We start from the raw sequence: 25,798 nt of genomic DNA, 5'->3' as shown, positions 1-25,798 counted from the left end.
GAATTTATGATCTCCCCTCCCAAAGATTTTCAAACATATACATCTTTAGGATGCACTAGGGTAGTTTCAGTTGATCCTTTCCTATACTTTGAGGATAGGAAGGAAGAACTTATCTTCATTCCTTCTTAAATAATGATCATGCAATGAAAAATAAATTCACGAGCCTTTCTTTAAATTACTGCTATGGTATTTGGAAGGGTACACTGTGCCATTTCTTCTGTCACAGCAGATGAAGTAGTGGAGTAAAAGAATGTATCAGGTTTGAGAGAAGCTTTTACTATCCTTGTATGCTAGTATTTAGCGTGGGACAATTTCCATGTATTTTATTTAGAGCCACAATTTAATGTGAATTAACTGCATAGTCTTCTTTTATACTGTGTGATATATTCAGGGTTATATGTGTTCAAATTTATTGAGTGTCCATATTGCATTTTGTGTTACAATGTAAAACAAGCAGCAGATTTGTTTCAGTTCACATTTAAGCTTATTTTAAAGAGCTGACTTCAAACATCTATAAATATGCATGATAAAGACTTTAAATATGGTGGAAAGAATGAAAAGTTTGCTTCTGTTTATGATGGAAGCTTGATTTTCCTACATGTGAAAGGATGTCAAAAAGCCTTAGCTGATACTTTTTACTAACAAGTAGTCTTTTATGTCAACTTCATGTGCATACTACTGTGCTCAGTCCCCAAGGGACCAAAGATGTTGTGTTGTATGTGGTCATTCATCGCCTTAAGAGTGTCTATTTCTGGTTGAAAGAAGGAACTATTTCATGTAAGAATTGACGCACATAAAGTGCTGAGCTGAGGTAAAAATAAACAAACTAATGAAATCTAGTACTGAAAGGGCAACTCAATTAACTGAATGCATGCTTTTTTCCCCTCCTTTCCAGTGCCCCAAAATGCGCCGTCATGCTTTTGAACTCAAGATGTTAGATAAGTATAGCCATTATCTGGCTGCTGAAACTGAGCAGGAAATGGAGGAATGGTTGATAACTTTGAAAAAGATTATTCAGATCAATACCGACAGTTTAGTACAAGAGAAAAAGGAGACAGTAGACACGGTACAAGGTCAGAATTTTTCAATGACTCATTATTGAAGATAAGCCCTTGATTTTAATCCATGGGAATGTCCTTTGTGCTGGGGTGAATATAGAACTCTTAATCATTAAGTTTGATCTGCCTTTTAATTCAAAGTGACTATGTGAATTCATAGACTTTTAAAAGTGTTGATGTTGTATGGGCTCTGACACAGGAAATATAACCAAACTAAAAACAGATAGGAAATTCATGGCAGATTTTCAAAAGTCCATTTAAGTTTTCCCTATGCTTTCATAATCAAAATTCTTCGCAATAAATCTAGTAGCAGAGAATGGGGTGGGAGAGATAGTAAGAACATTCCTCTTAGGTAATTAGTAATGGTCTGTATGGCTTAGTACATCTGCTTTTAATGAATTTGCAGATGATGACACGAGCAGCCAAGGAAAAGCCGAGAATATCATGGCTAGTTTGGAGAGGAGTATGCATCCGGAGTTGATGAAGGTATGTCTTTTTTTATGGCAAATTGCCTTCAACTGGGATAAAGCAGGAGCAGCTATTAAATTAATGTTTTAATGATGGATTCTATTTGGCAATGTCATTTCCAAGTGAAAACCACACCAAGTTGGAAAATGGGTAGCAATTGTGAAAGGAAAGTTATTTCTCTTAAAGACAAATTTGTAAGTGCCAACTGATAGTTTGGAAAATTCTGTTTTTTTTTTTCTAGATTCCAGAAAGTACTTTCAGTTTTTTGTGACTTTATTTATTATTTTATTTTATTTGCTGATTATTCAGTGTAGCTGCTGTATATCATTCATAACATTGGGTGAATGCATGTGATATTCAATCTAATGATTTATACATATTCATTTCATAGGAAAGTCACAGTCTCCCTATATATAAATATGTGGGAATGTGAGTAATTTCATCAAATAAAGGTGTTGGTGAACAGGCATTATTGATGCTGTTTACTTTGTTCTTTGGGGTTTGGGTTGGACTACTTTTAAGAGTATGGCTAGGATTACTACGCAAGGCTTAGTAGGATGCACATTTTAGTCTGTAGACTTTGCTACAATAGATTAGAAATGACCCAATCTATTCATTTAGATCCTTGTCAAACCTCTTTTTTTTTTTAAAAAAAAAATTTATTGATTACAATGCATTATGTGACACAGTTTTATAGGCACTGGAATTCCCAAACCTCTTATATTTATATATTTTTCCCTCTCCATGGACTGTTTTGTTATACAAGTTTAGAAATTAATTTGTTCCTCTCTTAAATTTATTACCCTGTTAAGCTTCAAAGCTATATTTTTCAAAATTTAGGAATGGACTGATCCTCTGACCTGGGCTTTGCATGATTTTGTGTACTTTAGTTGTATTCTCCTTTCAATGTTGTCATCCTATACTGTGCAGCCCATTATGTGCTTCCTAAGGTGATGGAATCTGAATTGTATATAATGTTCCTTGGATATATATGTACACACACACACACACACACACACACTAGTGTGTGTTTTCCGTTTTGTTATTTCCTTGTTTACATCTAAGTCCATTGAATTTTTTTTTGGTACTGACTGTGGGATGAGTAACTTTGTTGGTGTTGTGGAGAGGAACATAGAGATGATGATGAGAAGCTGACCTATAGTTTATTGCAGGTTGTAACAATGCTGATCTATCACTTCCGGCCAAGCAAGTGCCTTTTAGGCATCTTAAGTACATGGAAACAGAGAATGTTACATTTTTGAAGCTGTGTCAAATTGATGCTTTACATAGTTGTGTATTGAAATGGTACTGAATACTCTTTTGGAGAAAATGAAATGACTTTACAAATGTGTTTTAATTTTAGTATGGAAGAGAAACTGAACAGCTAAACAAACTCAGTAGAGGAGATGGAAGACAGAATCTCTTTTCTTTTGACTCAGAAGTTCAGGTATTAATGATCTCTTTATTTTAAGAGTCCTAGAAATGTTTATTCGGGTCAACAACAGTTGTGAAACATTGAAATCCTTGAGCTTTATGCCAGTAGAGGATACAGACTGCTTTGTGTTAGTCTTGTTCACTTTGAACAGGCAGCTTACCACATGTCTCTTCACTCAAGAATAACATACACACACTAACTGCATGATGTATTCTTTTTGCCTCATCTTGCTCCTCTCAATGAAAAAAGGATCCTTAAATGTAGCTTCAGTGCTCATTGAACCATGAAACAATCATGATCTACTGGAAATGAGCATCTACACTATAAAGATTATAGAGTCATGGGAGACATATTTTCCACATTTGATGCAGGGCTATAAAATAGGAATAAATTTCATGTGTGGCTGAATCTTTTTTAAACAGAGAATGGCATAGGGGAGTGCAGGTGGAGATCCATGTTTGTAAAAATATTTTTGCCTTGTTCATGTTCTATATAAAATATATAGATTAATTTTGAATTCCATGACATTTTCTAGGTAGGCTTATTTAAATTGAAAACAAAATTGGTATAGAATCATTACAAATACATTTCCCAAGTAATAAGAAAATGAGATATTTTTTTGGTGGGGGAGCTAAACTTTTTAAATACCCCCTCTTTATTTTTTATAAAAGATTTCTTTCCTTATTTATTTATTTATTTATTTATTTATTTATTTATTTATTTATTTATTTTTGGAACGCAGAGTGACAGAGAGAAGAGAGCAGGTCGGAGGTAGGGAAAGAGACATCTTCTAACCTCTAGTTCACTGAGAGTGAGAGAGAAAGAGAAAGAGAGATCTTCCATCTTGCAGTTCACTCCCCCAACCATGATGGCTTGGACTGCGCCAGGCTGAAGCCAGGAGCCCAGTTCTCTGTGTCTCCCACCTGGGTAATAGGGACTTGGTTCATTTCCTGCTGCTTCCCAGGTTCGTCAGCAGGGAACTAGATCAGAAGCAGAGCAGCCAGGGATTCTATTGGAATTATCAGTGTTATTAATCATTACTTATCCAGGCTGACACAATTTTTCTTTTTTTTTTCACATGAGATTTCTTATTTAAAAGTCTTTGATTTTGTTTAAAAATAGAAAATAATGCATTGGCTCAGATGCGATAGCCTGGCAGCTAAAGTCCTCACCTTGAACATGCCAGGATCCCATATGGGCTCCGGTTCTAATCCCAGTGGCCTGCTTCCCATCCAGCTTCCTGCCTGTGGCCTTGGAAAACAGTTGAGGATGGCCCAAAGCCTTGGGACCCTGCACCCACATGGGAGACCTGGAAGAGGCTCCTGGTTCCTGGCTTCAGATCAGCTCAGCTCCAGCCCTTGTGGCCACTTGGGGAGTGAACCATTGGATGGAAGATCTTCTTCTCTGTCTCTCCTCCTCTCTGTATATCTAACTTTGCAATAAAAAAGTCTTTTTTAAAAAAGAAAATAATGTATTACCATAAGCATTCTAATCTTTTCAGTGAAAATATAAACTCTTTGGCTAAGACTTATTTGCTGTTATTTATTTTCTTCAATAACATTTTTAATTAACATGTATTATTTAGTTTGCATTGAAAATCAGGGCGGGCATTGTGGCTCAGTGGGTTGGACCTCTGCTTGTGACACCAGCATTCCATGTCAGAGTGCCAGTTCAAGTGCTAGCTGTTCCTCATCCAATGCAGCTCCCTGGTGACACCATCTGGAAGAGCAGTACAGGATGACACACATGCCTGGACCCCTGCCACCCGTGGGGGATACCCGGATGATGTTTCAGACTTGCACCATCAGCCTGGTGCCATCGAGGCTCTTGTGGTCATGTGGGGAGTGAACCAGCAGACCAAGGATCTTCCTCTGCCTGTCACTCTGCCTTTCAAAGAAATAAAATACCTCTTTTGTTTTTTTTAAAGAAAAAAACTATAAAGCTTGTAAATAATGCAAAGATTTTTCTCACCATAAATAAAAATATTCCCTTCAAATAAAACTATCTGGAAAAAACAGACTGTCATGCTTTAGTGTAGAAGTCACACAATTATGAAAAACCAGCGTTGCAGGCCTCAGGAATGTTTAGTTGTAAGGTACTCATTCAGAAACTTACTTGGCTTCAAGCGTTTTTGAGCCTTTGATCCCATCCACACGACTGGACTCTAATCGGACATGCCAGACTCTTTCACTGGATACAAAGGATGCAATTGACTGTGGTTGAGACTAAATCTAGTATTTTTGAAAATTTGTGATGTTGTGTTTTTGTGGTAATGGAGCTGATCTGATCTTGTGTTTGAGTTCTTTATTAGTGATCTACAGTGGGAGAAACATTTGTATTTCAAGATAAAATTGAACTTGATGTTTGTGGAGAGCAGTTTTGCCACAAAGAAATCCATGTTGTACATATGGATCACCTGCTCTAGGTGAAGTGCCAGCCCATCATTTCAGCCCTCTCTTTCAGTTCCAGTTCAGCATTTAGGCACTGTGACTTCACAAAATAAGCATTGACTAGAGAAGATGGCTCAGACTTTGAAGGATTGGGGGAATCTGTGTCTCTCCACATTTCGTGCTCAGTCCCAGGCCTGGGAAAGGAGGAGGTTCAGGGGCTCGGGTTGATGGGTCCAGTTTGCTGTACATTCTGCTACCTGAGTAAGACAAAAAGGAGAGCCGATGAGTGGGTGGAAATTAGAACTGACCTCCGTGAGCAATGACTTGCGTCTGCTGGCTCGGCGGACAGATAAGTGTTCACAGGAGAGCGGGTTTAGTCCCACACATTTGTGTTTCTTTGATAGCTAAATAAACTCTGGTGGGGGTGGGTGGGAAGGGTGGGAAATCATGCTTTCAGGTACACATATCACGCATCAAGCTCTTTGGAGGAGGGTTTTTGTCAGCTGTGCAGGCTAGTTCACCACAGCCATAATTATCTAACTGTTGGACAGTGTACTTGTTTTGGCCTCAATTACTTAGATAATTGAGAAAAAGCCCGTGTGTTTCTTGGCTGGAATTTTCCATTCTGCTCAGATTCACCCTCTTCTGGCCCACCTATGAAGGCGTAGTAAATTATGCTACAATCTATGCTTTGCTCTGCACATTTGTGTCTGGATCATAAGTCTATTCTGACATTCACAATGAATACATTAATTTATCGCCTGAGGCCTGGGACTAGGAGATACCTTCCCTATCAAGAGGAATTTCTTGACTTGCAGTATTTTATCTTATTTATTTAAATGATTTATTTGTTTTTATTGGAAAGGCAGATTTTACTTTGTTTTTTAAATACTGTTGGATGAGGCTGATGCTGTGGGGTAGTTAATTAAGCCTCTGTCTGGGGCACCAGCATCCCATATGATTGCTGGTTCAAGTCATAGCTGCTCGACTTCTGAGCCAGTTCCCTACTGGTGACCTGGAAAACAGCAGAAGATGGCCCAAGTCCTTGGGACGCTGTACCCACATGGGAGACTTGGAAGAAGCTCCTGGCTCCTGGCTTTGAACTGGCCCAGCTCTGGGCATTGTAGCTATTTGGAGAGTGGACCAGTGAATAGAAGATTATTCTGTCCTCCTCTCTCTGTCTCTGTCTCTCCTGTGTGTGTGTGTGTGTGTGTGTGTGTGTGTTTGTGTGTGTGTAACTCTGTCTTTGAAGTACTATTTATATGAAAGGCAGGTTTACAGAGGAGAAAGGAGAGACACACAGAGATGTTCTGTCTGTTGCTTCAGTCCCCAATTGGCTGCCAACACTTGGGGCTGAGCCAAACTGAAGCCAGGAGGCAGGAACTGCTTTTGGGTTTCCCACATGGGTGCAGGGTTCCAAAGACTTAAGCTGTCCTCTGATGCTTTCCCCGGCCACAAGCAGGGAACTGGATGGGAAGCGGAGCAACTGGGACTTGAACCGGTATGCACATGTGATGCTGCCATCACAGGCAGCCTGCTTAGCCATGGTGCTAGCCCCAATAAATAAATAAATCTTTAAAAAAAAAAACCTCAAAAACAAAATCCTTTTTTCTACTTTTGCAATGCTGCATTAAAAATTTGAGGGGAATATTCCAAGATTTTATGGAACATGCATATTATGAAAGAAGAAATTGCGTGAGTTTCAAAAAACTCTTGCACAGAAACAAGCTTATCTTATCAATGGATGTTTTTCCATAACCATTTCCAAGTACTTTCCTATCTCTGTAGCAGCTAGAATACATCCTCCAGCTCTGCTTCGCTGAAGCCGGTGTTTATCAGCCTCGGAAACAGACGCTTCTCTCTCTGTTCAGTGTAATGTAGATGGTCCCCAGGGTTCCAGCTGGGGCTGCCTCTTCGCCTCTGTGCCACTGGCTCGCAAATCTACATCTCCAAGCCAGAGCTCTCCTGTTTTTCCAGCCAGCCTGTTACCATCACCTTACACACAACACATCCCACTAGGCAGTTGTCATTTCTTCTCGCTCTGCCCCCATGTCTGCCATTCATTTTTATTTTGCGGCTGAGTTCACGATGTCACTATCTGTGGAATCTTCCAAGCTAGAGGACTTTTGGTCATTCTAGATGTTCCCATTTCTATTCCTGTCAATTTTGTCTCCCCAGCTCATGAAGGAAACCAAAAGTCCACTACCCTGAAACACATTTTGTGGGAAAGACAAATAATCTACAACTAAATGAATATTTAGAATGAAAATAATTATTTGAAAGGAAGAGGTGCAGATAGAGAGGGGCAATCATACACACACACACACACACACACACACACACACACACACACGATGGGGGAGGGAGTGGCAACAGAAAGAGCTCTTCCATCCCCTGGTTTACTTCCCAAATGGTCGCAAAGACCAGCATTGAGCCAGGCTGATGCCAGGAGCCTGAAACTCTAAGTTTCATATGTGGGTGGCAGGGCCCAAACTCTTACACCAATTTTGTTTCTTTTCAAGCACCTTTTCAGGGATTCAAAATGAGGCAACCAGGACTCTAATGAATGAATACTCACATGAGCTGCTTGTATCCTGGGTGATGGTCTAACTTACTGCACCACAGTGCAAACCCCTAAATGAATACTAAAAAGAGACACTGCATAGATGAATCTGAGAAAGGAAGCGTAACCTAGTAAGGCATGTGTGGCTTTCTCTGGGGAATCAGGAAATCCCTCTTGGTGAGACAGTGTAGTTGGTCAGAATTAAGTGAAACCAGGGAAGTAAACAATATGACTGTTGGGAAAAAGAGGATTCCTGACAGAATACCAAGTGAAAATGCTCTGGGATGGGAGTATACCTGGTGTACTGAAGAAATAACCAAGGAAAGCAGAACATTTGATAAAAGAAGAGGGTTCAGGGGAGGCCTAAGTAGTAGAAGATCAGATTAGAGGGAAGAAAGGAGGCAAGGTTGGGGCCGGTGCTTTGACTCAACTGGCTAATCCTCTGCCTCCAAGTGCCAGCATCCTATATGGGTGCTGCTTCATGATCCAGCTCTTCCACTTCCCACCCAGCTCCCTGCTTGTGGCCTGGGAAAGTAACAGAGGAAGGCCCAAAGCTTTGGGACCCTGCAGCCGTATGAAAGATCAGGAAGAGGCTCCCTGCTCGCTGCTTTGGGTCAGCTCAACTCGGCTCAGGCCAGTGCGGCCATTTGTGGAGTGAGCCAGTGGATGGAAGATCTTTATCTCTGCCTTTCCTTCTCACTGTCAATTTACCTTTACAGTAAAAATAAATAAATCTTAAAAAAGAAGACAAGTCCTGTAGGGCTTTGTAGGCATGGTAGAGACCTGAGTGCTTTCTATTGGCTTAGATCAGAGTTTCATCTTCTAGAATTTTTCCATCACCATTTGACCTTGTAAGAGCTCCACCAACTCTTGTGGAACATAAAAACCAAAAAGGCTTCAAGTGAAAAAAATTGAGAACTGTGAGATTCTGTAATTTTGACTGTGTTATTCAATATTTAATATGAGTCCTATGTTTTTTCCCCAATGATTCATACCATCTGCTTTGTAGAGATTGGACTTTTCAGGAATTGAACCTGATATAAAGCCGTTCGAAGAAAAATGCAACAAGCGTTTCCTGGTAAATTGCCATGATTTAACTTTCAATATCTTGGGTCAAATTGGAGACAATGCCAAAGGACCATCCACCAATGTACGTATGACTTTTCTTTTAGCTTCCCATGAAAACCTGTCATGTGAAGACATGACCTTCTTTTTGGTGGCTGACAATGAATTTATTGGGTAAAAATTCCTTGCTTGGGCATTATGATAAATGTGACAAGGAAGAATTTCATATCTCATTGCTTTGCTAAAATGTGTATTTGTGTGTGTAAAAATCTGGAGAACATTTGTGCAAGTCTTACCTACTCAGAATAGCAGCAGGAGTGGGCTTTTTGACATTCCAGAGGGACCTGTCCCCACATACCCAGAAAAAACTTCCGAATATGTGAATTCTACAAGAGAATAGGGTTGCTTCTTTGACATTGGTTCATGGCTGTGAGTAAGCAAGTCCCAAGCCGTGCTGGGTTAGAAATGCTGTACAGCCTGCTCACTCCTGTTTTGTAGAATGAGAATTTAGAGCAGATTTTCAGTTTAAAATGTCATGGATCATATCAATTTCTCAAAAGCATGTGAAATAATAAATGTAAAATTTTCAAAGAGGCTATATTTGATGCTCCTCTTTTTTTTTGAGATAGCGTTATCCTTTACAAATATGGACAGTGATGGTTAGTTCTCTTACAAAGCAGCTGAAACTCACCCAGTAGACTTTTCTGTGTGAAAAGGGTTAACCTTTATGCCATCTGGCATGAAATTTCTCTTTGTGACCGGCTTTCAAATGCCATCTGTAGGGAGAAATTGTGGCTTCCAAAATTGCTGATGGGGCAAAGCTTTTATCAAGTAATTTGGTAGTGACTGATTTTAGCTCTTATGAGATATATAATCCAATGAGCTATAACTGAAGTTTGATTTTTGCTCTATAATATTGAGATTGTGTTAACTCATTTTGGTACGTGTGCAGATAACTCAATTTTATTTACCAAACAATTTGTCTTTAATGTGTTTTTTGATGTCTACTGATTGTTTTGAAGTGCAGCTTGTGATGTGATTTATACCTGACAACAGTGAAAATTTGATTGAGTTGGTTACACTGGAGTGATCTTTTTCCTAGGCAGATAAGCCATAATGTGATTTGCATGTTGAACTCAAAAAGAAACTATAATCATAGAAATGAGGAAAAAAATTATCCTGAAATTTATGCTTACCCCCAAAAGTCTTAATTAAAAAATGTAACTCTCTTCCTTCCCAGGTGGAGCCCTTTTTTATCAATCTTGCCTTATTTGATGTAAAAAACAATTGTAAGATTTCAGCTGACTTTCATGTAGACCTGAATCCCCCATCAGTCCGTGAAATGCTGTGGGGCTCTTCAACTCACCTGGCTGGTGATGGAAATGCAAAGGGCTCTTCACCCGAATCTTTTATTCATGGAATTGCTGAGTCTCAGTTACGCTGCATAAAGCAGGTAAAGAATCTCTTTAGTCTCTCTAGCATGGCTGGAATAAGACACAGACTCATCTTGCATTATTTCATGGTAGGGCCCATGTTTTCATGGCATTCCAATTCCTATGAGATCTGCCTCTAGGTTTTCCTGATGACTAAAGTCAGAGTGGAAAAATGGAAACTGACCAACATGTTGTAGCATGTTAGTATCATGCAACAGTAACACATTGCCAAGTACCATTTCAGTGGAACCATGATGTGAGACTCACAAGATGGATCTGTAGACACATACTTTTGAGTGAGGTGTCCAGAAAGTTTGTTCTGTGAGTAAATATTGACCTTACGTTAAATCTCCCGTTCCTCACCCCCATGTCCATGATGAGTTGGTAGTTTTTGTGTAGTATGAAAGCTCTTTATACAGGGATTCTGGTGAAAAAGCAACGGGATAGGACTTTTTGTGTCAAATCTGTTCCACTGTGTTCTGATCTATCTGAGACAAAGAATCCCCATTAGGAAGAGCTTAATGGTTCCTTGGTATTCTGACCTGACTAGAAGCTATTATGCCATGTTTTGCTCTTTATTATATTCATTTATTGTCATGTTAATCATTCTGTTCTAGTATCTTTATAACAGTCATATTATTTCCAGAAGCTGATATATTCTAATGATTTAGCTATTTAGGATATTTCTAAGCTTTTGATAACATAGTTAACGCTATATTGAACATTCTTCAGGATACATTCTGCTTCATTCGATGAATTATCTTCCTAGAATAATTGCAAACATTGAGATTTTCAAAGTGAAGTGTTATACCTGGGACATTTGGTGCAGCAGTTAAGACATCATTTAGGGATGATGTTGTGACATAGCACATAAAGCCACTGCCGATCCCATATGGGTGCTGGTTTGTATCCTGGCTGCTGCACTTCTGGTGCATCTCCTTGCCAGTGGCCTGGCATGAGCAGACAAGGATGGTTCAAGTGCTTGGGCCCCTGCACCATGTGGGAGACCTGTAAGAAGCTCCTGATTTTTGGTTTTGGCCTGACCCAGCCCTAACCCATCCCTGATCAATATGGCCATCTGGGCAATGACTCAGTAGACAGATGATCTCTCTGCGTGTCTAACTCTTCAAATAAGTAAATATTTAAAAAAAATACAATTAAGGATATCTGCATACCGTATTGTGTAAGCTCTAGTCTCAGCTCTGCTTCCGTTTCCAATGTTCTGATAGACACCCCGAAAGACAGCAGTGATGCTCTAGTGCTTGAGTTACTGCGTCCAAGTGCAAGGCCTAGATTGAGTTCCAGTTTCTTGGCTTTGGTCTGGCACAGCCCTGATTGTCACCACCACTTGAAGAGTGAACTAGTGGGAAGACCAGTCTTTCCGCCTCAGTTTCTCTATCTTTAAAAACTTTTTTTTTTTTTAAAAAGGAAGCTTATATTCATTGGCATAAATTATGCAATGATGGGGGCAGGGTTTCTTTACATATGATTTCTCTCTTCAGCCTGTGGATCTATGGCTGCTTTTCCCATAAGGAGTCCCTTTTTGCCTTCCCATCTCTTCATTAATTACTCAGACTAGAGTTGTCATTTATGTGAACATTCCACTGTGATGGGAAAAAAATTAAGATTTATTTGAAAGAGTAACAGAGAAAGAGGGGAGGAGAGAACTTCCATCCAGTTGTTTACTCTCAAAATGATCACAACAGTCATCAGAGCTAAAGCAGTCTGAAATCAGGAGCCAGAGGTCTCCTCCTGGTCTCCCATGTGCATATAGGGGCCCAAGAACTTGGACCATCCTCCACTATTTTCATAGGTGCATAGGTATCTGGATCTTTCATTATTTCATGGTAAGGCCATGAACTGGAACAGCAGTATTTGAACCAGTGACCATTTGGCACTGGAGGTAGAGTCTTAGCTTACTATGCCATGGTGCCAGCCCCATAGGCAGAGGCTTCTAAAAGAGATTGAAGAACTACTGGATTATAAGTACTTGAAAATTTGTTATTGAATTAGATGCTTTAAATCCCTGTATAACATCAAGTAAGCTAATGATGTATACAGTATATTACTTCATTGTACTCAGCTATATGTTCAATACAGGAAGTTTAAACTGTGGTTTCAGGTGGCATCCAACTTGTGATCTAGATCAGGAAAAAAAATCAGCATTTAAAAATATCTCCTATGTGTGTGTATTTTCCATTGTAATCATAGTTGCCTTGTGAGAGGATGTGTTTGTTGCTGTTTAGTGGATGAGGAAACTGCAGCTCAGGGGAAATGAAGTTTGTCAGTCATTACATAGCTGGTAGTGGTAAAGGCAGGATTTGAATCTAGGTCTTTTGGCCAGAACGCAAACAATATGTTGCAGGTTATAATTAAGTGTATAATATTACCTCATGTCTCACTTCATCCTGGAGGTCTGTGCAAATTTTAGGGGCTGAGTTAGGGGGCCTAAGCCTGATCTCTATAAAGAGAAGGGTAGTAACCTAAGAGTCACCCTGTAGTGGGCATGCTCATCATCAGGTTTCCCTAGCTAAGGAGGGAAGGCTGTGCTGGAGACGTGTGCTAGAATGCCATATGGGGTTTCTGGGCACTCCTTGGCCACTTTGTGCATTCTAGGGGCCAGCAAGATGACCAGAAGCATGAGGACTAAAAAGTAGAATGACCTTTCTACTTTTGGACTCCCTGATCAGTCGTCTTCTATAAAATGGAAGTAATGAGAGTCCCTGCCTCGAAGGGACTATGAGGCTAAACAAGGTGCATTGTCCTCAGAATGCAGCGAACACTAGGACAGGCTAGGGTTGCTCAATCGGTGTAGCTGCTGGGAGTAATATAGTGATTTCAGACAAAGAAGTGAAAACAGAATGCTTTCATCTATTGTCAAATATCTTAAAATTACAATCCTCTTTGCTGGCATCAGTGTGAGGCAATGTTTGGAGTACTGGGAATGGCGCCCAATAGCTACTCTGTGCATATTAGTTATACCAGTAATCAAGGTTAGCATTGTTTTTCCAATTTTTTTTCATTCATTTTATTTATTTGAGACACAAATAAGAGGGCTCTCATCCACTCCTCAAATACTTGCAATGGCCAGGACTAGGTCAGGCTGAGTCCAAGATCTCGGAACTCACCTAAAGCTTCTGTGTGGGAAGCAGGGACTCGAGTACTTGAGTCATCACTTGCTACCTCCCATGGCATGCCTTAGCAGGAAGCTGGAGTGGAAGCTGAGCCAAGACTTGAACTCAAGCATTCTGATATGGAATGTGGGCATTTTAAACATGTCCTAACCACTGCACCAAATGCAATATCACTATTCCACTTTAGTTTCATCCTGTGGGATATTGGCTGCACGGCCTGTGAGTCATAAGACTGTGAGTCATTAGAGTCTGGACTGCATAGTCTGGAAGTCCAGGCTACAGTTTTTTTTTTTTTTTCAGCCTAATTGACTGCCTAAACAGCTCTGAGTCTGTTTCTTAATATGTAACTTGTGTATCGTAGTGGCTGTATCAGAGGACTGTTCCGAAGGCTGAGTGAGATGAAGCATGAAAAACAACCAGCCTGGTTAGGTGGCGATTAGTCAGTGTAAGATTGCACTTGCAATGCATTGCTCAGCATGCTTTCTGTAGGGACTGCTAGGCAGTCTGCCAGACCCAGCTCACAGCCTAAGTAACATGTTCACAGCATGATCAGAGCCAACTTCTTTGACCTTGAGATGCTTTGACGAGCCACCCTGGCTACAACCAATTATCTAGCATGCATTGTTTTCCTGAAGCCATGCAAGAGCTTGATGAAGTTACTCTGTATATCATTACCCTGTTACCTAGATGAGCCTCCCAAGACTTGGAGAGGATGTGACTTGCCTAAACTCATGGATGACACAGCCAGAACTTGAACCTAGGCAGTCTGACTCCTAAGCAGTTTTTAACAACTTTGTTCCCTGCTTGCTGCTTGAAATTCAAAGCTGCAGCAGCTATTGCCTGAGCTCCTTAACAAGCTGTCTGACCTTGGGAGAATTCCTGAGCTCCCAGTTTTCTGGTGTGCCCTGTCTACCTCAGAGGATTGTATGTGGAACCAATGAGATAATAATGTGTCTGAACTGCAAACTGGCAAGCAGTTTAATAACGAAGTTGGTAATGTACCAGGCAGAAAAACAAAACTTGGTAGAGACCCAGTGATGGATTTTTGCACTCATTTCCATGTGTGTGGTATTCCTTTCAATGAGACACAACCCAGCAACATGCTCTTTAGAGGATGTTGTATTTGGAAGCAGCTGAGGTGGATGACAGGGCTGTTTCACTGCATTCAGAAAAACTTCTGCAACTTTGGTTGTGTCTGTGTTAGTAGCCCTAAAATGGAGACAGAATGAGATGTGAAGTCCACTTGCTATCTTTGCATAGTCAACACCACAGGCCTTTAATGGGAGCAAAGCGCTGCTTTCTTCAGGTGGATTTCATTTTTATGTTATGCTGAACAGTTGAGGCAAAGTGATTTGTTCCTTTTAGCTGCAAAGAGAATTAATTGTGAGGGAACTGTTGCAGAATTGCATGTCACTGCATTTAAAAAGGCCTACCTATCTAGTTCCACTTGGGAAATGCACACTGTTTTAGCACATACCCATTAAGTCAAACAAAGCAAAACTGTATTAATTAGGCCTAAGAACTCATTTTATAAACGTAGCTGCATGAAAAAGGTTAAGCAGTAATGGTGACACCTGTACTTGAGGGACTAATAAAAGTGAAGTTGTTGATGAAATATAAAGTCCACTTTGAAAGGATGACTGGGATCTTGGAATACTGCGTAATAGGAAATACTACATAATTTTAGCATCTTGAACACAATCATACGGTGAATATCAACTTTTTATACTACACACACTACTGAGAGTCACTAACCAAACAGCCACCCTTATGCATTTATGTTAAAATCTAATGAAAGTGCTTTGTTTTTTCCCCCCAGGGAATTTTCTCAGTGACAAATCCACATCCTGAAATTTTTCTAGTTGCCAGAATTGAAAAGGTGCTACAGGGAAATATTACACACTGTGCAGAACCCTACATCAAAAATTCAGACCCAGTAAAGGTATTTGCAACAGCCATTTGTGAACATTTCAGTTTAACCTAAAGTTTGTCTTTTGCTGATATATTACATAACATTGTCAGTGACCCCTTTATACATAGCAACCCTATTTTTGGAGTATGCTATAGATAATGAAAATTGTACTGTATACCATGTGACTATAGATTGTACACTGTGTGAGTGTATAGATTGTATAGATGTGGAAGTATACACTGAAGCATGAACCTGGCTTTCTTTGCCCTTTCCTTTGTGTTCTTTTAGCATGATAGTCTGATCTTTGCTTGCTTATCAGAGTCAGAGCTAAAAGCTTTTAGGCAGCATCTGCTAATTGACACTGTCTGCTTGGCAGCAGCCCCTCCTTCCCTAGCTGCAGCCTATATTCAGCCATTGAATGTCCACATAGAATGTCCATGCTGGAGAGAAAAGGAAATCTAGTCCAAAGATCCCAAGTGCCAGTCCCAATGCCAGAATATCCAGATTTACTCCTTTGATAAAATGAGACAAGAAAGGCAGACAATGAGTGTTTCAGGCAGCTAGCTCTGTTTAATTTGAAGGATGAAATTTGTTCTGTTTGCTCTTCCAGTATTTTAGATGTTATGTGCATGTTTCTTTCATGAGATATTGGCCTATGTGAGGACTTCAAAAGGTCCAGGGAAAACCAAATTAAAAGAGAAACTGATATTGGGGAAAACTATTTTTTAAATCCACAAGATCTTCAGAAAGTTCATGGAAAGTATGAATGATGACAAAATTGTGATTGAATTTAAAATTTTTGCCAACATAAAGTTAGCCAATATAAACTTATTTTTTAATTCCATTTCTCACAAAAGTTTTAAAGTGCATTGTTATTAAAAATTAAGGAATTTACTTATTTTGTTTCATGGAATATCCTTAAGTGACATAATGAGGTTAGTAATTGTATATCATCTGATATGTTTCTCCATTGTAAAAACTAAACATTAAGAATTCATTGATGTAATCCCATCTTTCCATTCTATAAATGAAAAAAAATTGAGATCCAGAGAGGGAAAGGCCTCATGGTACACTTCTTTAACCACTGCACTATCAGTATCGCGCTGGGCCCTCATGTTACAATTCTTAAGTGGGACCGTGGCTGCTGTGTTGCTTATGAAGTGTCTATCTCTCACATGTAGCATTGTGTTATGTATCCCAATAGCGTTTATTAGGTAAAAGATGCTGAAGAGATATCTGGCTAATTTGTGAAAGAAATGTTTCGGTGATAGAGATAAAAGCCCATAGCATGCTGTATCCCTGGGGAGAAGCATCCAGCCAGCATTTCCTGGCCTGCCTGCACTCCAGAGGCAGTTAATCTCCTCTGTCATCTTACAGAGAGATGCAAACAGCATCTCCTGCCCACACTAGACTAAGTGCATTGACTCCTGGCCATCCGCTCCTTCTGAGTGGAGAGGTTGACTATATGCAGAACAAGTTTCTCCCAAGAATGATGAACATTTGTTTGCGTTGGGAAAAGAAATACATGTTAAAAGTGCTTAAGGTCTTCTTCATAGAGGTCTTTGCTACTATACACATCTGACATCTATTTTGTCTGTCTTCTGATACAACGGTAAAGGCTTTGCTAATGATAGAATGCAAAATTGTTAAGAAAGATTAGGGAAATTAGGTAGCATATTGTGTTTTTATTTGAGGCTGTTCCTGTGATTTTTCTAGATTCTTAGTCTTTGATACTGGAAAATTAGGGAAACTATTTTTTTTTTCTAATTTATTGAAAGGGAACCTATGTCATGTATTTCATATCTGCAGTTTTGAAAGCCTAATGATGTTATCTTTTCAGGGTGGGTCTATGGCTATTAGAACAAATATGAGTTTATCTTTTTCTTTCTCACCTTAGACAGCCCAGAAGGTGCACAGGACAGCTAAACAAGTGTGTAGCCGCCTTGGACAATACAGAATGCCCTTTGCTTGGGCTGCAAGGTTTGTGCAATTATAATCCTGACCCTTCTGTTCACACTCAATCTGATGGTGAGGGCCACTGCCCCTATCAGCGTTTTATCTGTCTGATACTGGTAATCCAGTTAGAAAACTTCCCAGAGTTCATGCAATATAGAACTAAAAGGAGTTCATTTTGGCACAAGTAATGTTTAAATCCACGTGAATTTTTTTGTACTATCATTTTCATGAACTTTCAAGAGTCTTGATATGTTGTGACACTTAAGACATAAAAATTCTTTATTAGAATTTACTATGCATCGGGCTTGGTACTTTGGCTCAGTGACTAAATCCTCACCTTGCAAGCAGTGGGATCCCATATGGGTGCTGATTCATATCCTGGCTGCTCCACTTTCCCTCCAGCTCCTTGCTTATGGGCTGAAGAAAACAGTGGAGGCTGGACCAAAGCCCTGGGACCCTACACCCATGTAGGAGACCTAGAAGAAGCTCCTGGCTCCTGGCTTTGGATCAGCTCAGCTCCAGTCATTGTAGCCATTTGGGGAATGAACCAGAGGGTGGAAGATCTTTCTATCTCTCCTTCTCTCTGCAAATTGCCTTCCCAATTAAATAAATCTTTTTTTAAAACAAGAATTTATTATACATCAAAGAACCTGTCATTTTTTTCCTGTCTTGCTTTAGGGAAATTTCCTTAGGCTTGGGTTACTGATCTTAACTTAATTTAACTGTGCTGAAAGCACTGCCTCTTTGCCCAAGTGATGGAATTTTTTTTCCAAAAGACCATACATTGCTGTGAGTTATAGTAGTATGCCTCTATTTTAAAGTTGTCTTGGCTTATACTTTTAAAAAGTTATTAGAAAAGAATTCTGTAGTACATACTAAAATTGTTTGACAAAGAATACAGCCATGAAGTGCTAATGTGTAACTAATTAATAGATTTTCTTGCTTCCTGGTGATAGACTGAGCAGATCCTTTGGGGGTAGTGTATCTGGAAGCATGTGTTATCTATAGTTCATATGTTAGGTTAAGTTTCATTATTTTATCCAACTCTTGCAAGTGATGACCTAAAACATGTTTCTTGCTTATCCCCCCTCCGCATTGAAGTACAGGTTCACTGGCTTGTTTATGATACAACCGGTACAGCTCACTGGAACTCCTGGGGAAAGGGCACCATGTTCTGAATAATTCAATCAATTATGTTCAGTGGGTGCTGGGGACTAGCATAAGGGTAGGAGATTCTAAGTTAATTAACTCATCTCTGTCACTATTTATAATCATTTCATTTTTGTGAAAGGTCTCAAAATGTATTTTATGTTGGCTGCTGAAAAGGTTTCATTATCGCATTGTGCACACTGAGAAAAAAAGAAATGGTAGGCAAGAGATATGTGAGTGGCCAAGAATAGGGAGATTGGTGTATGTAAGTGATCGAGAAGATGAAATGTGGCTTATTAACAAGCACGCCAGCAATGCGGCAGCCTGGAAAGTCAGTTGTGGCTGCTGCTGTTACAATTTATTCTGTTATTGAAGATTAACTCTATTCTAAGCAAAGCTCTCTGTGCTCAGTGAATATTTTCTTAAGAGGTCACTACTGTTATTCCCATCTTGGAGATGAAGAAATTGAGGCACAGAAGTCAAAAAAAAAAAAAAAAAAAAAAAAAGATCCTTGCCTAAGTTCCTACAGCATGTGGCTGAGCTGGAGTCAGAACCCAGTTACCTGACTGCAGAGCCCCCTCTAGACCACTGCGGCAGACTTTCCCTCAAGACTCAGCAGTAGCTGTTTGATCTGATTTTGCTGGTTGCAAAATTAATTTTCAAATCTTCAATGTTACAACTTTTGTTCTCCAGTTCCAGTGAGCGATTATGCTAATTTTTTCATTGCTGGATTATCTTGCTTGTTGGCACTATCAAAACCTTACTCCAAAGGCTTGGCTGGAATACTTAATAAATACATGATAAAGCCTTCTTTACTGGAAATAAAGGAAGTATGCTTAGAAGTGAGAACAATAGGGCTAGTGGTTATATCTGTGTCTTCAGAGGTTCTGCCAGGGGAAATTAGGAACTGCTTCCCCTTCAGGTGTGTTGAGACTGACTTCCCGTTTTATCAGTAAAATAGGTGTTCAAAAATGGGAGAAGAGCAGGGGTGGGGAGTAATTCAAATTCATATGAGAGAGTCTACATATATAAATTATCCATATAAAGTTATGTTAAAGATCCGATTTGATGTTTTAAAGATCGTTAAGGGTTTCTCTGAATCTTTAATCCTATTTTAAAAAAATTAATTAGTTTTGGGGAGACAGAAAAACCTCCCATCTGCCAGTTCATTCCTGGAATGCCCAGGAATTGGGAATTCAGTGCTAGCTTGCACACAGGTGGCAAGGACCCAACCACCTGAGCCATTGCCTGCTGCCTCCCAAGGTGCATAAAATGAGCAGGAAGCTAGACTTGGGAGCAGAGCCAGTATTCCAACCCAGACAGTCTAACATAGGATGTGGGCTCCCCAAGGGGAATCTTAACCACTGGGCCATATGCTCCTTTCAAGTAATTTTATCAACATCATTGAGATGTGCTTTAGCTTTGATAAAGTAACGTACTTTTTGAATGCCCAGCTTAATGAATGTACACAGATGTGTTAAGTCATAATTACTACCAAGATTCTAGAACATATGATCTCAGAAAGTTTCTTCAGGTCCTTGTCCAGTCAGTCATTCCACCCCAATCTAATTATCACTAAAAGTGGATTTTCTCTGTTCCAAACCTTCATAGAAATGGAGCCAGGCAATATCGATTTTTGTGTTTGGTTTCTTGTGCTCAATATATTTTTTGAGATTCATCCGTATCATTTTGAACATCAGTAGCTCATTTTGGGATAGTATCTATTGTATGAATATAATCCAATTTCTGTATCCATTCACTTCCTGATAAATATCTAAATTATTATCAGTTTGGGGCTATAGTGAAGAAATCTGCTATAAACATTCATGTGCCACATGGAAATATGCTTATGGTGTGATATTGTGAAATCCTGAGTACATGTATGCTAAATTTTCCAAAGCGGTTTTGCCATTTTACATTCCCATCAGTGCTAATATCTTCTGAATTTGTCTGAACTCTAGACATAAAAAAGCCTTTTTCTACTGCTGTTCTAGACCCATTTTCAAAGATATTCAAGGTTCTCTGGATCTTGATGGAAGATTTTCCCCCTTGTATAAACAAGACAGTAGCAAGCTTTCAAATGAAGACATTCTCAAATTGCTCTCAGAATACAAGAAGTAAGTAACCTTATTGTTATAAATGAACATATTAGATAGAATATGAATTATCCATTTCTTAATGGTAAATGTAGGTAGTATATGGACAGAACTGAACACTTAAAATTTAATGTTTGGATCTAGGGTTACTGGTGTATTTAGTACTCATAATTTTACTCTCTAAAATTTCCTTGTTTTATACCTAGGCCGGAAAAAACCAAATTGCAGATTATTCCTGGACAGCTAAACATCACAGTAGAATGTGTTCCTGTGGATTTATCAAGTAAGAACAAAACATATTGCACATAAACCTTAAGGATTATTTTCACCTCTCGGATTCTGATCTTTTCAACATTTTTCTTATTGCGTCTATGGTATGTTAGTTTCCTATGACTGCTGGGACCAAGTATTACAAAGTTGAATGCTTAGGAGGCTAGAGATCTGGAGTCAGGGTCTTATAAAGACACATGTATTGGTTTATGGCCCACTCCAATCCATTATTATATCCCCTTAGTTAATTACATGTGCAAAAATCCTATTTTCAAATAAAGACGCATTCTGAGGTTTCAGGTAGACATGATTTTTGGAGGGAACGGTCTTTGACCCTGTGTATATGATGAATACAGGTTAGGAAGTAAATTATGTTGATTTTGCCATAATACTGTTTCATAAGATGATATTGGAGTGTACCTCAGCCCGTTTCTGCCTCCTTTTATCTTAGGTGCATTTCTCCTGTCATTAGTTAAGAGATCAAACAATGAGGACATCTTCTTTTGTTGTCTTAGGATCAGAATCTAAGAGTCTAGGAGAAAAATGAAGAGAAGACACAGAAGGTTATTTGCTAGCAGTGAAATGAAGCAGCTAGGGACAGAGATGTTTGTTGTGGTAGTTAAGATACCCGCGTACCATACTGAAGTGCCTAGAGCCAATCCACAGCTCCTGCTCTTGAGTTCTGTTTTCTGCCAGTACAGATTTCAGGAGACCATGGTGAACGCTCAGGTAGTTGGGTTCCTGATACCCACACAGGAGACCTGTACTAAGCTGCTAGATCCTGGCTTCAGTTCCCTGGGGGAATAAACAAGCAAATGGGAGCTTGTGGTCTTTGCCTCTCAAAAAATGCACAAATGTAAAAACATTTTAAAAATGAGATGGCTAAGTACATAATGTCAAAACAGTCAAGATCAGGAATAATTCTAACACAAATTGAAGCATGATACTTTTGATGTATCATAATTTATAATTTTTAATTTTTTTATTTGAAAGGCATTGACAGGGAGAGAAAGAGATTTTCCATCCACTAGTTCATTCTCCAAATATCTGCAATGGACAGGACTGGGCCAGGCCAAATCCAGGAACCTGGAATTCCATCCAGGTCTCCCCCATGTTTGGCAGGACTCCAAGTACAGGGTCCAACTTACATCGCCTTCCCTGGTGCAGGGAGCTAGATCAGAAGCAAAGCAGCTGGTACTCAAACCAGTGGTTTGATATGGGATGCTGGTGTTGTGCATGGTGGTTTAAACCACTACACTATGAATACTGGCCCTTACAGAAAATGTTTAAAGTGAATTTATTAATTTTTATTTTATAATTTAAATGTTGTTTGTTTATTTGAGAGGCATGCAGACATATACAAACACATATAGACAAAAGTCTCCCATCCTGGTTTACTCTCCAAATGCTCACAGTAGCTGGACCTAGGATAGGCCAACAACAGGTGGTAAAAATTCAATCCAGGTATCCTACGTGAATGCCAGGAACCCAACTGTTTGAGCTGTCAGTTCTGCCTCCCAAGGTGTACATTAAAAGGAAGCTGGAGTCAGAGGCCAGAGCTGGGAATGAAATCCAAGTAGTCTGATGAGACACAGGTCTTCGCTGCCAGGGTAAATGCCCACTCCTACAAAAAACATTTAAAATGAAGCCACCTTGGCCCGGAGTGATGGCCTAGGGGCTAAATCCTATTATTGCATGCTCTGGCATGCCATAGGGTGCTGGTTCATGTCCCAGCTGCTCCACTTCCCATCCAGCAACCTGATTGTAACCTGGGAGAACAGTGGAGGATGGCCCAAAGCCTTGGGACCCTGTACCCACATGGGAGACATGAAAGAAACTCCTGTCTCTTGGCTTTGGATTAGCTTAGCTCTCACCATTGCAGCCACTTGGAGAGTGAACTGGTAGATGGAAGATCTCTCTCTCTCTCTCTCTCTCCTTCTCTCTGTAAATCTGACTTTCTAATAAATATAAATAAATCATAAAAAATGAAGCCACCTAAGGCCGGTACTGTTTTGGCCAGGGACCATGACCTGTCACAGATAGACCCTAGGTGCTTTTTAAAATATTCTATTTATTTTACATGGAAGTCAGAGTATACGGGTAGTGGGGAGATGAAGACAGAGCTCTTCCATCTGCTTGTTCACTTTCCAAATAGCTGTAATGGCCAGAACTAGAGTGGCCTGAGAATGGGAACCAGGAACTTCTAGGTTTCCCACACGGGTTCAGGGTCCCAAGGCTTTGGACCATTCTCCAATGCCTTCCCAAGCCATCAGCAGGGAGCTTGTTTGAAAGTGGAGTAGCCAGGACAGAAACCAGCACCCATATGGGATGCCAGTGTGGCACAAGTGGCAGCTTTACCTGCTACACCACAACACCAGCTCCGTGGTGCTTTAAACTTAAGCAGTAAGATCTAGAAGGAGTGACAGTAAACAAACAAGCAAACAAATAAATGACTAATTATAGTTTCTAATGGAAACAAGCTGCTTTTCAAAAGAGTGACTGGGAAAGGCAATGTTGACAATCAGACACAGAAGAGACAGCAGGAACCAGCATGTGCTGGTGGGGACTATGCGTTCGGGACTGAGGGTACCACATAGTTTGCAGAGGCTCGCAGTGGCAATGTACTGGATTGCTATAAGCGAAAAGGAAGCCATTGTAGCTCCAGCGTGCTGTTTGCAGCAAAAGGGGAGAAAGGAGACGAAGCAGGAGAAATCAGATCATAATAGGGAGTTGTAAAACTCAAGGTAATACTTTAAAGGATTGGATTCTGTTTTAAGTCCAATGAAAAGTCACTGAAGACTTAGAAATGTGGTATCCAGCATACATTTTGTCTAAGAGTGCAGGGAATTGTTTTCCCTAAAGGAATTGTTTGAAAACTGGCACTGTGGTGTTAGCAGGTTATGTTGCCACTTGCAGCAGTAACATTCCGTATTGGCATCAGTTTGTGTCCTGAGTATTCCACCTCTGATCCAATTCTCTGCTAGTGAGCCAGGAAAAGCAGTGAAGGATGGCATAAATCCTTAGGCCGCTGCACCCACTTCTAACACCTAGAAAAAACTTCTGGCTTTAGACCACCAGCTCTAGCCATTACAACCACTTAAGGAGTGAACCAGTAGTTGGAAGTTCTCTATTTCTCTGTCTCTCCCTTCTTGTCTCTTAACTTTGTCGTTTAGGAAAATAAATATTATTTTTAGAAAAGCAATCATTTCACATGCAGACAGGAGTTTATGCATATGAAGGTTCTTTGCCGTGTTAGTTATATTGGAAGGAAATTAGACACAACTGGAGTTTGACACTGTCAGCATGATTACAATGATCATGGCACATAAGTGTCATGAACCTTTGTGCAGTCTTTAAAAACTGCGGTTTACAGTTTCTGAAATAAGGCATCAGATGAAGTGTCAGAAATAGAAGATATACACATAGTAAAAATTTATATATTACGATATATAATATGCCTGGAAGCAGCATCAAAAGAAAATAAAATGTTACCAGCAGTTGTCTTTGAGTAGTACAATGATTAATCACTATTGTGTACCTTTGCTCTACATCTGCAGATATCCTAATATAATTATGTGCCACTTTAGTAATCAGAGAATAACAAACCGAACCAGAACTATTGTGTCCTCAGGTCTGGCTCACCCTGGGTCTTCCTTCTCCATCATTCACGCCCTACAGTAAGGAGGAGCAGTCTTAGACCCCCTGAAGTGTATGCGTAACCTTTCCTGCAAGTGGTGACTTCTGTACCATGTGCTGCCAAACTTTCTCTGAGCTTGGTGTTTTCACATTTGGGGATATGGCATTTATGATTGTAACACATCATAAGATCTTATTTGAAAAGGCTTCTTCTATTTCTTAGGTGAAAATTTGCACCTGCACCCAGTGAACGTTTTAAAAAATGACCTGCCATGAGCTAATTGGAAGCATAAATTGACTGTTATTTCTTTCCCTGATACTAATAAAAATTTGCAGTGAAAGCTAAATTGCAGCCGCAGGAGGGAAACTGCAGTGTATTTCTCTGCAGTTTAACTTTGTCAAAATTATGATGTGTTATATTTGGCAAATGACTCGACATTGAGAATGAAAAGCAATCCACGTCTGATGTGAAGGGTTCCGCTAAAATTGGACCAGGCTACTCATCCTGTTGTTTTGGGTTCTTAAAATGGCTGTATGGCTCTTTTTTTTTTTGGTCAATTACCGAGAATTCTGTCTCTAAAATTATGCTTTGGGAACACTATCCTTCTATGATTTTACAAATGCCAGAGAGTGTTAAGGGTTGTTAAAATGGTATGCTCTTTTCCTGTATGTTTTTTCAATTATAGATTGCATCACATCTTCATATGTGCCCCTGAAGCCTTTTGAAAAGAACTGTCAAAATATTGCTGTGGAGGTTGAAGAGTTTGTTCCAGAAATGACAAAATATTGCTATCCGTTTACTATTTACAAAAACCATCTGTATGTATATCCCTTGCAATTAAAATATGATAGCCAGAAGACATTTGCCAAGGTAAACAGCCAAAATGGTACATTTTCAGAGACTGGAGTATTTATTATTTGTGATCTTCCCATAGTGTGACTCATTTTAAATAATCCTTTTAGGCGAGGAATATTGCTGTCTGCGTGGAATTCCGGGATTCAGATGAAAGTGATGCCTGTGCTCTAAAGGTTTGTTTATGATCCTAATAAGCATTGCACTTTGCCTGGTGATGGTAGAGGTGGACATATGGGTACTTAATGTTCTCATGCTCTAAGTTTAATATATTTCAAAAATCAAAATAAAAGTGTATTGAAGTGGCAAAAGCAGTATTTCCTTCTCTACTCTTGCACATGGGTTATGAGGGTTAGTTCAAATAGAAATAGATCTAGGTC

General features: G+C 39.7%; 1 protein-coding gene across 3 annotated transcripts in view; it reads left to right on the top strand.

The window, feature by feature from the left end:
- Window positions 1-25,798, top strand: part of DOCK11 (dedicator of cytokinesis 11) — a 192,875-nt gene that overhangs the window by 67,869 nt on the left and 99,208 nt on the right. For all 3 annotated transcript variants that reach the window (XM_041000112.1, XM_041000111.1, XM_041000110.1), the window contains exons 8-18: window positions 896-1,073; window positions 1,465-1,544; window positions 2,890-2,973; window positions 8,924-9,064; window positions 10,220-10,432; window positions 15,366-15,488; window positions 17,356-17,438; window positions 20,558-20,680; window positions 20,866-20,942; window positions 25,252-25,436; window positions 25,529-25,594. In XM_041000112.1, coding sequence (XP_040856046.1) covers window positions 896-1,073; window positions 1,465-1,544; window positions 2,890-2,973; window positions 8,924-9,064; window positions 10,220-10,432; window positions 15,366-15,488; window positions 17,356-17,438; window positions 20,558-20,680; window positions 20,866-20,942; window positions 25,252-25,436; window positions 25,529-25,594 — 1,353 coding nt within the window. The remainder of the gene's footprint in view (window positions 1-895; window positions 1,074-1,464; window positions 1,545-2,889; window positions 2,974-8,923; window positions 9,065-10,219; window positions 10,433-15,365; window positions 15,489-17,355; window positions 17,439-20,557; window positions 20,681-20,865; window positions 20,943-25,251; window positions 25,437-25,528; window positions 25,595-25,798) is intronic.

The sequence above is a fragment of the Ochotona curzoniae genome, unplaced genomic scaffold, assembly GCF_017591425.1.
Source record: "Ochotona curzoniae isolate NIBS_2020 unplaced genomic scaffold, NIBS_Ocur_1.0 scaffold_1852, whole genome shotgun sequence".
Classification (NCBI taxonomy): Eukaryota; Metazoa; Chordata; class Mammalia; order Lagomorpha; family Ochotonidae; genus Ochotona; species Ochotona curzoniae.
Note: the sequence above shows the minus strand (reverse complement) of the source record. Positions and strands in the feature narration are given on the sequence as shown.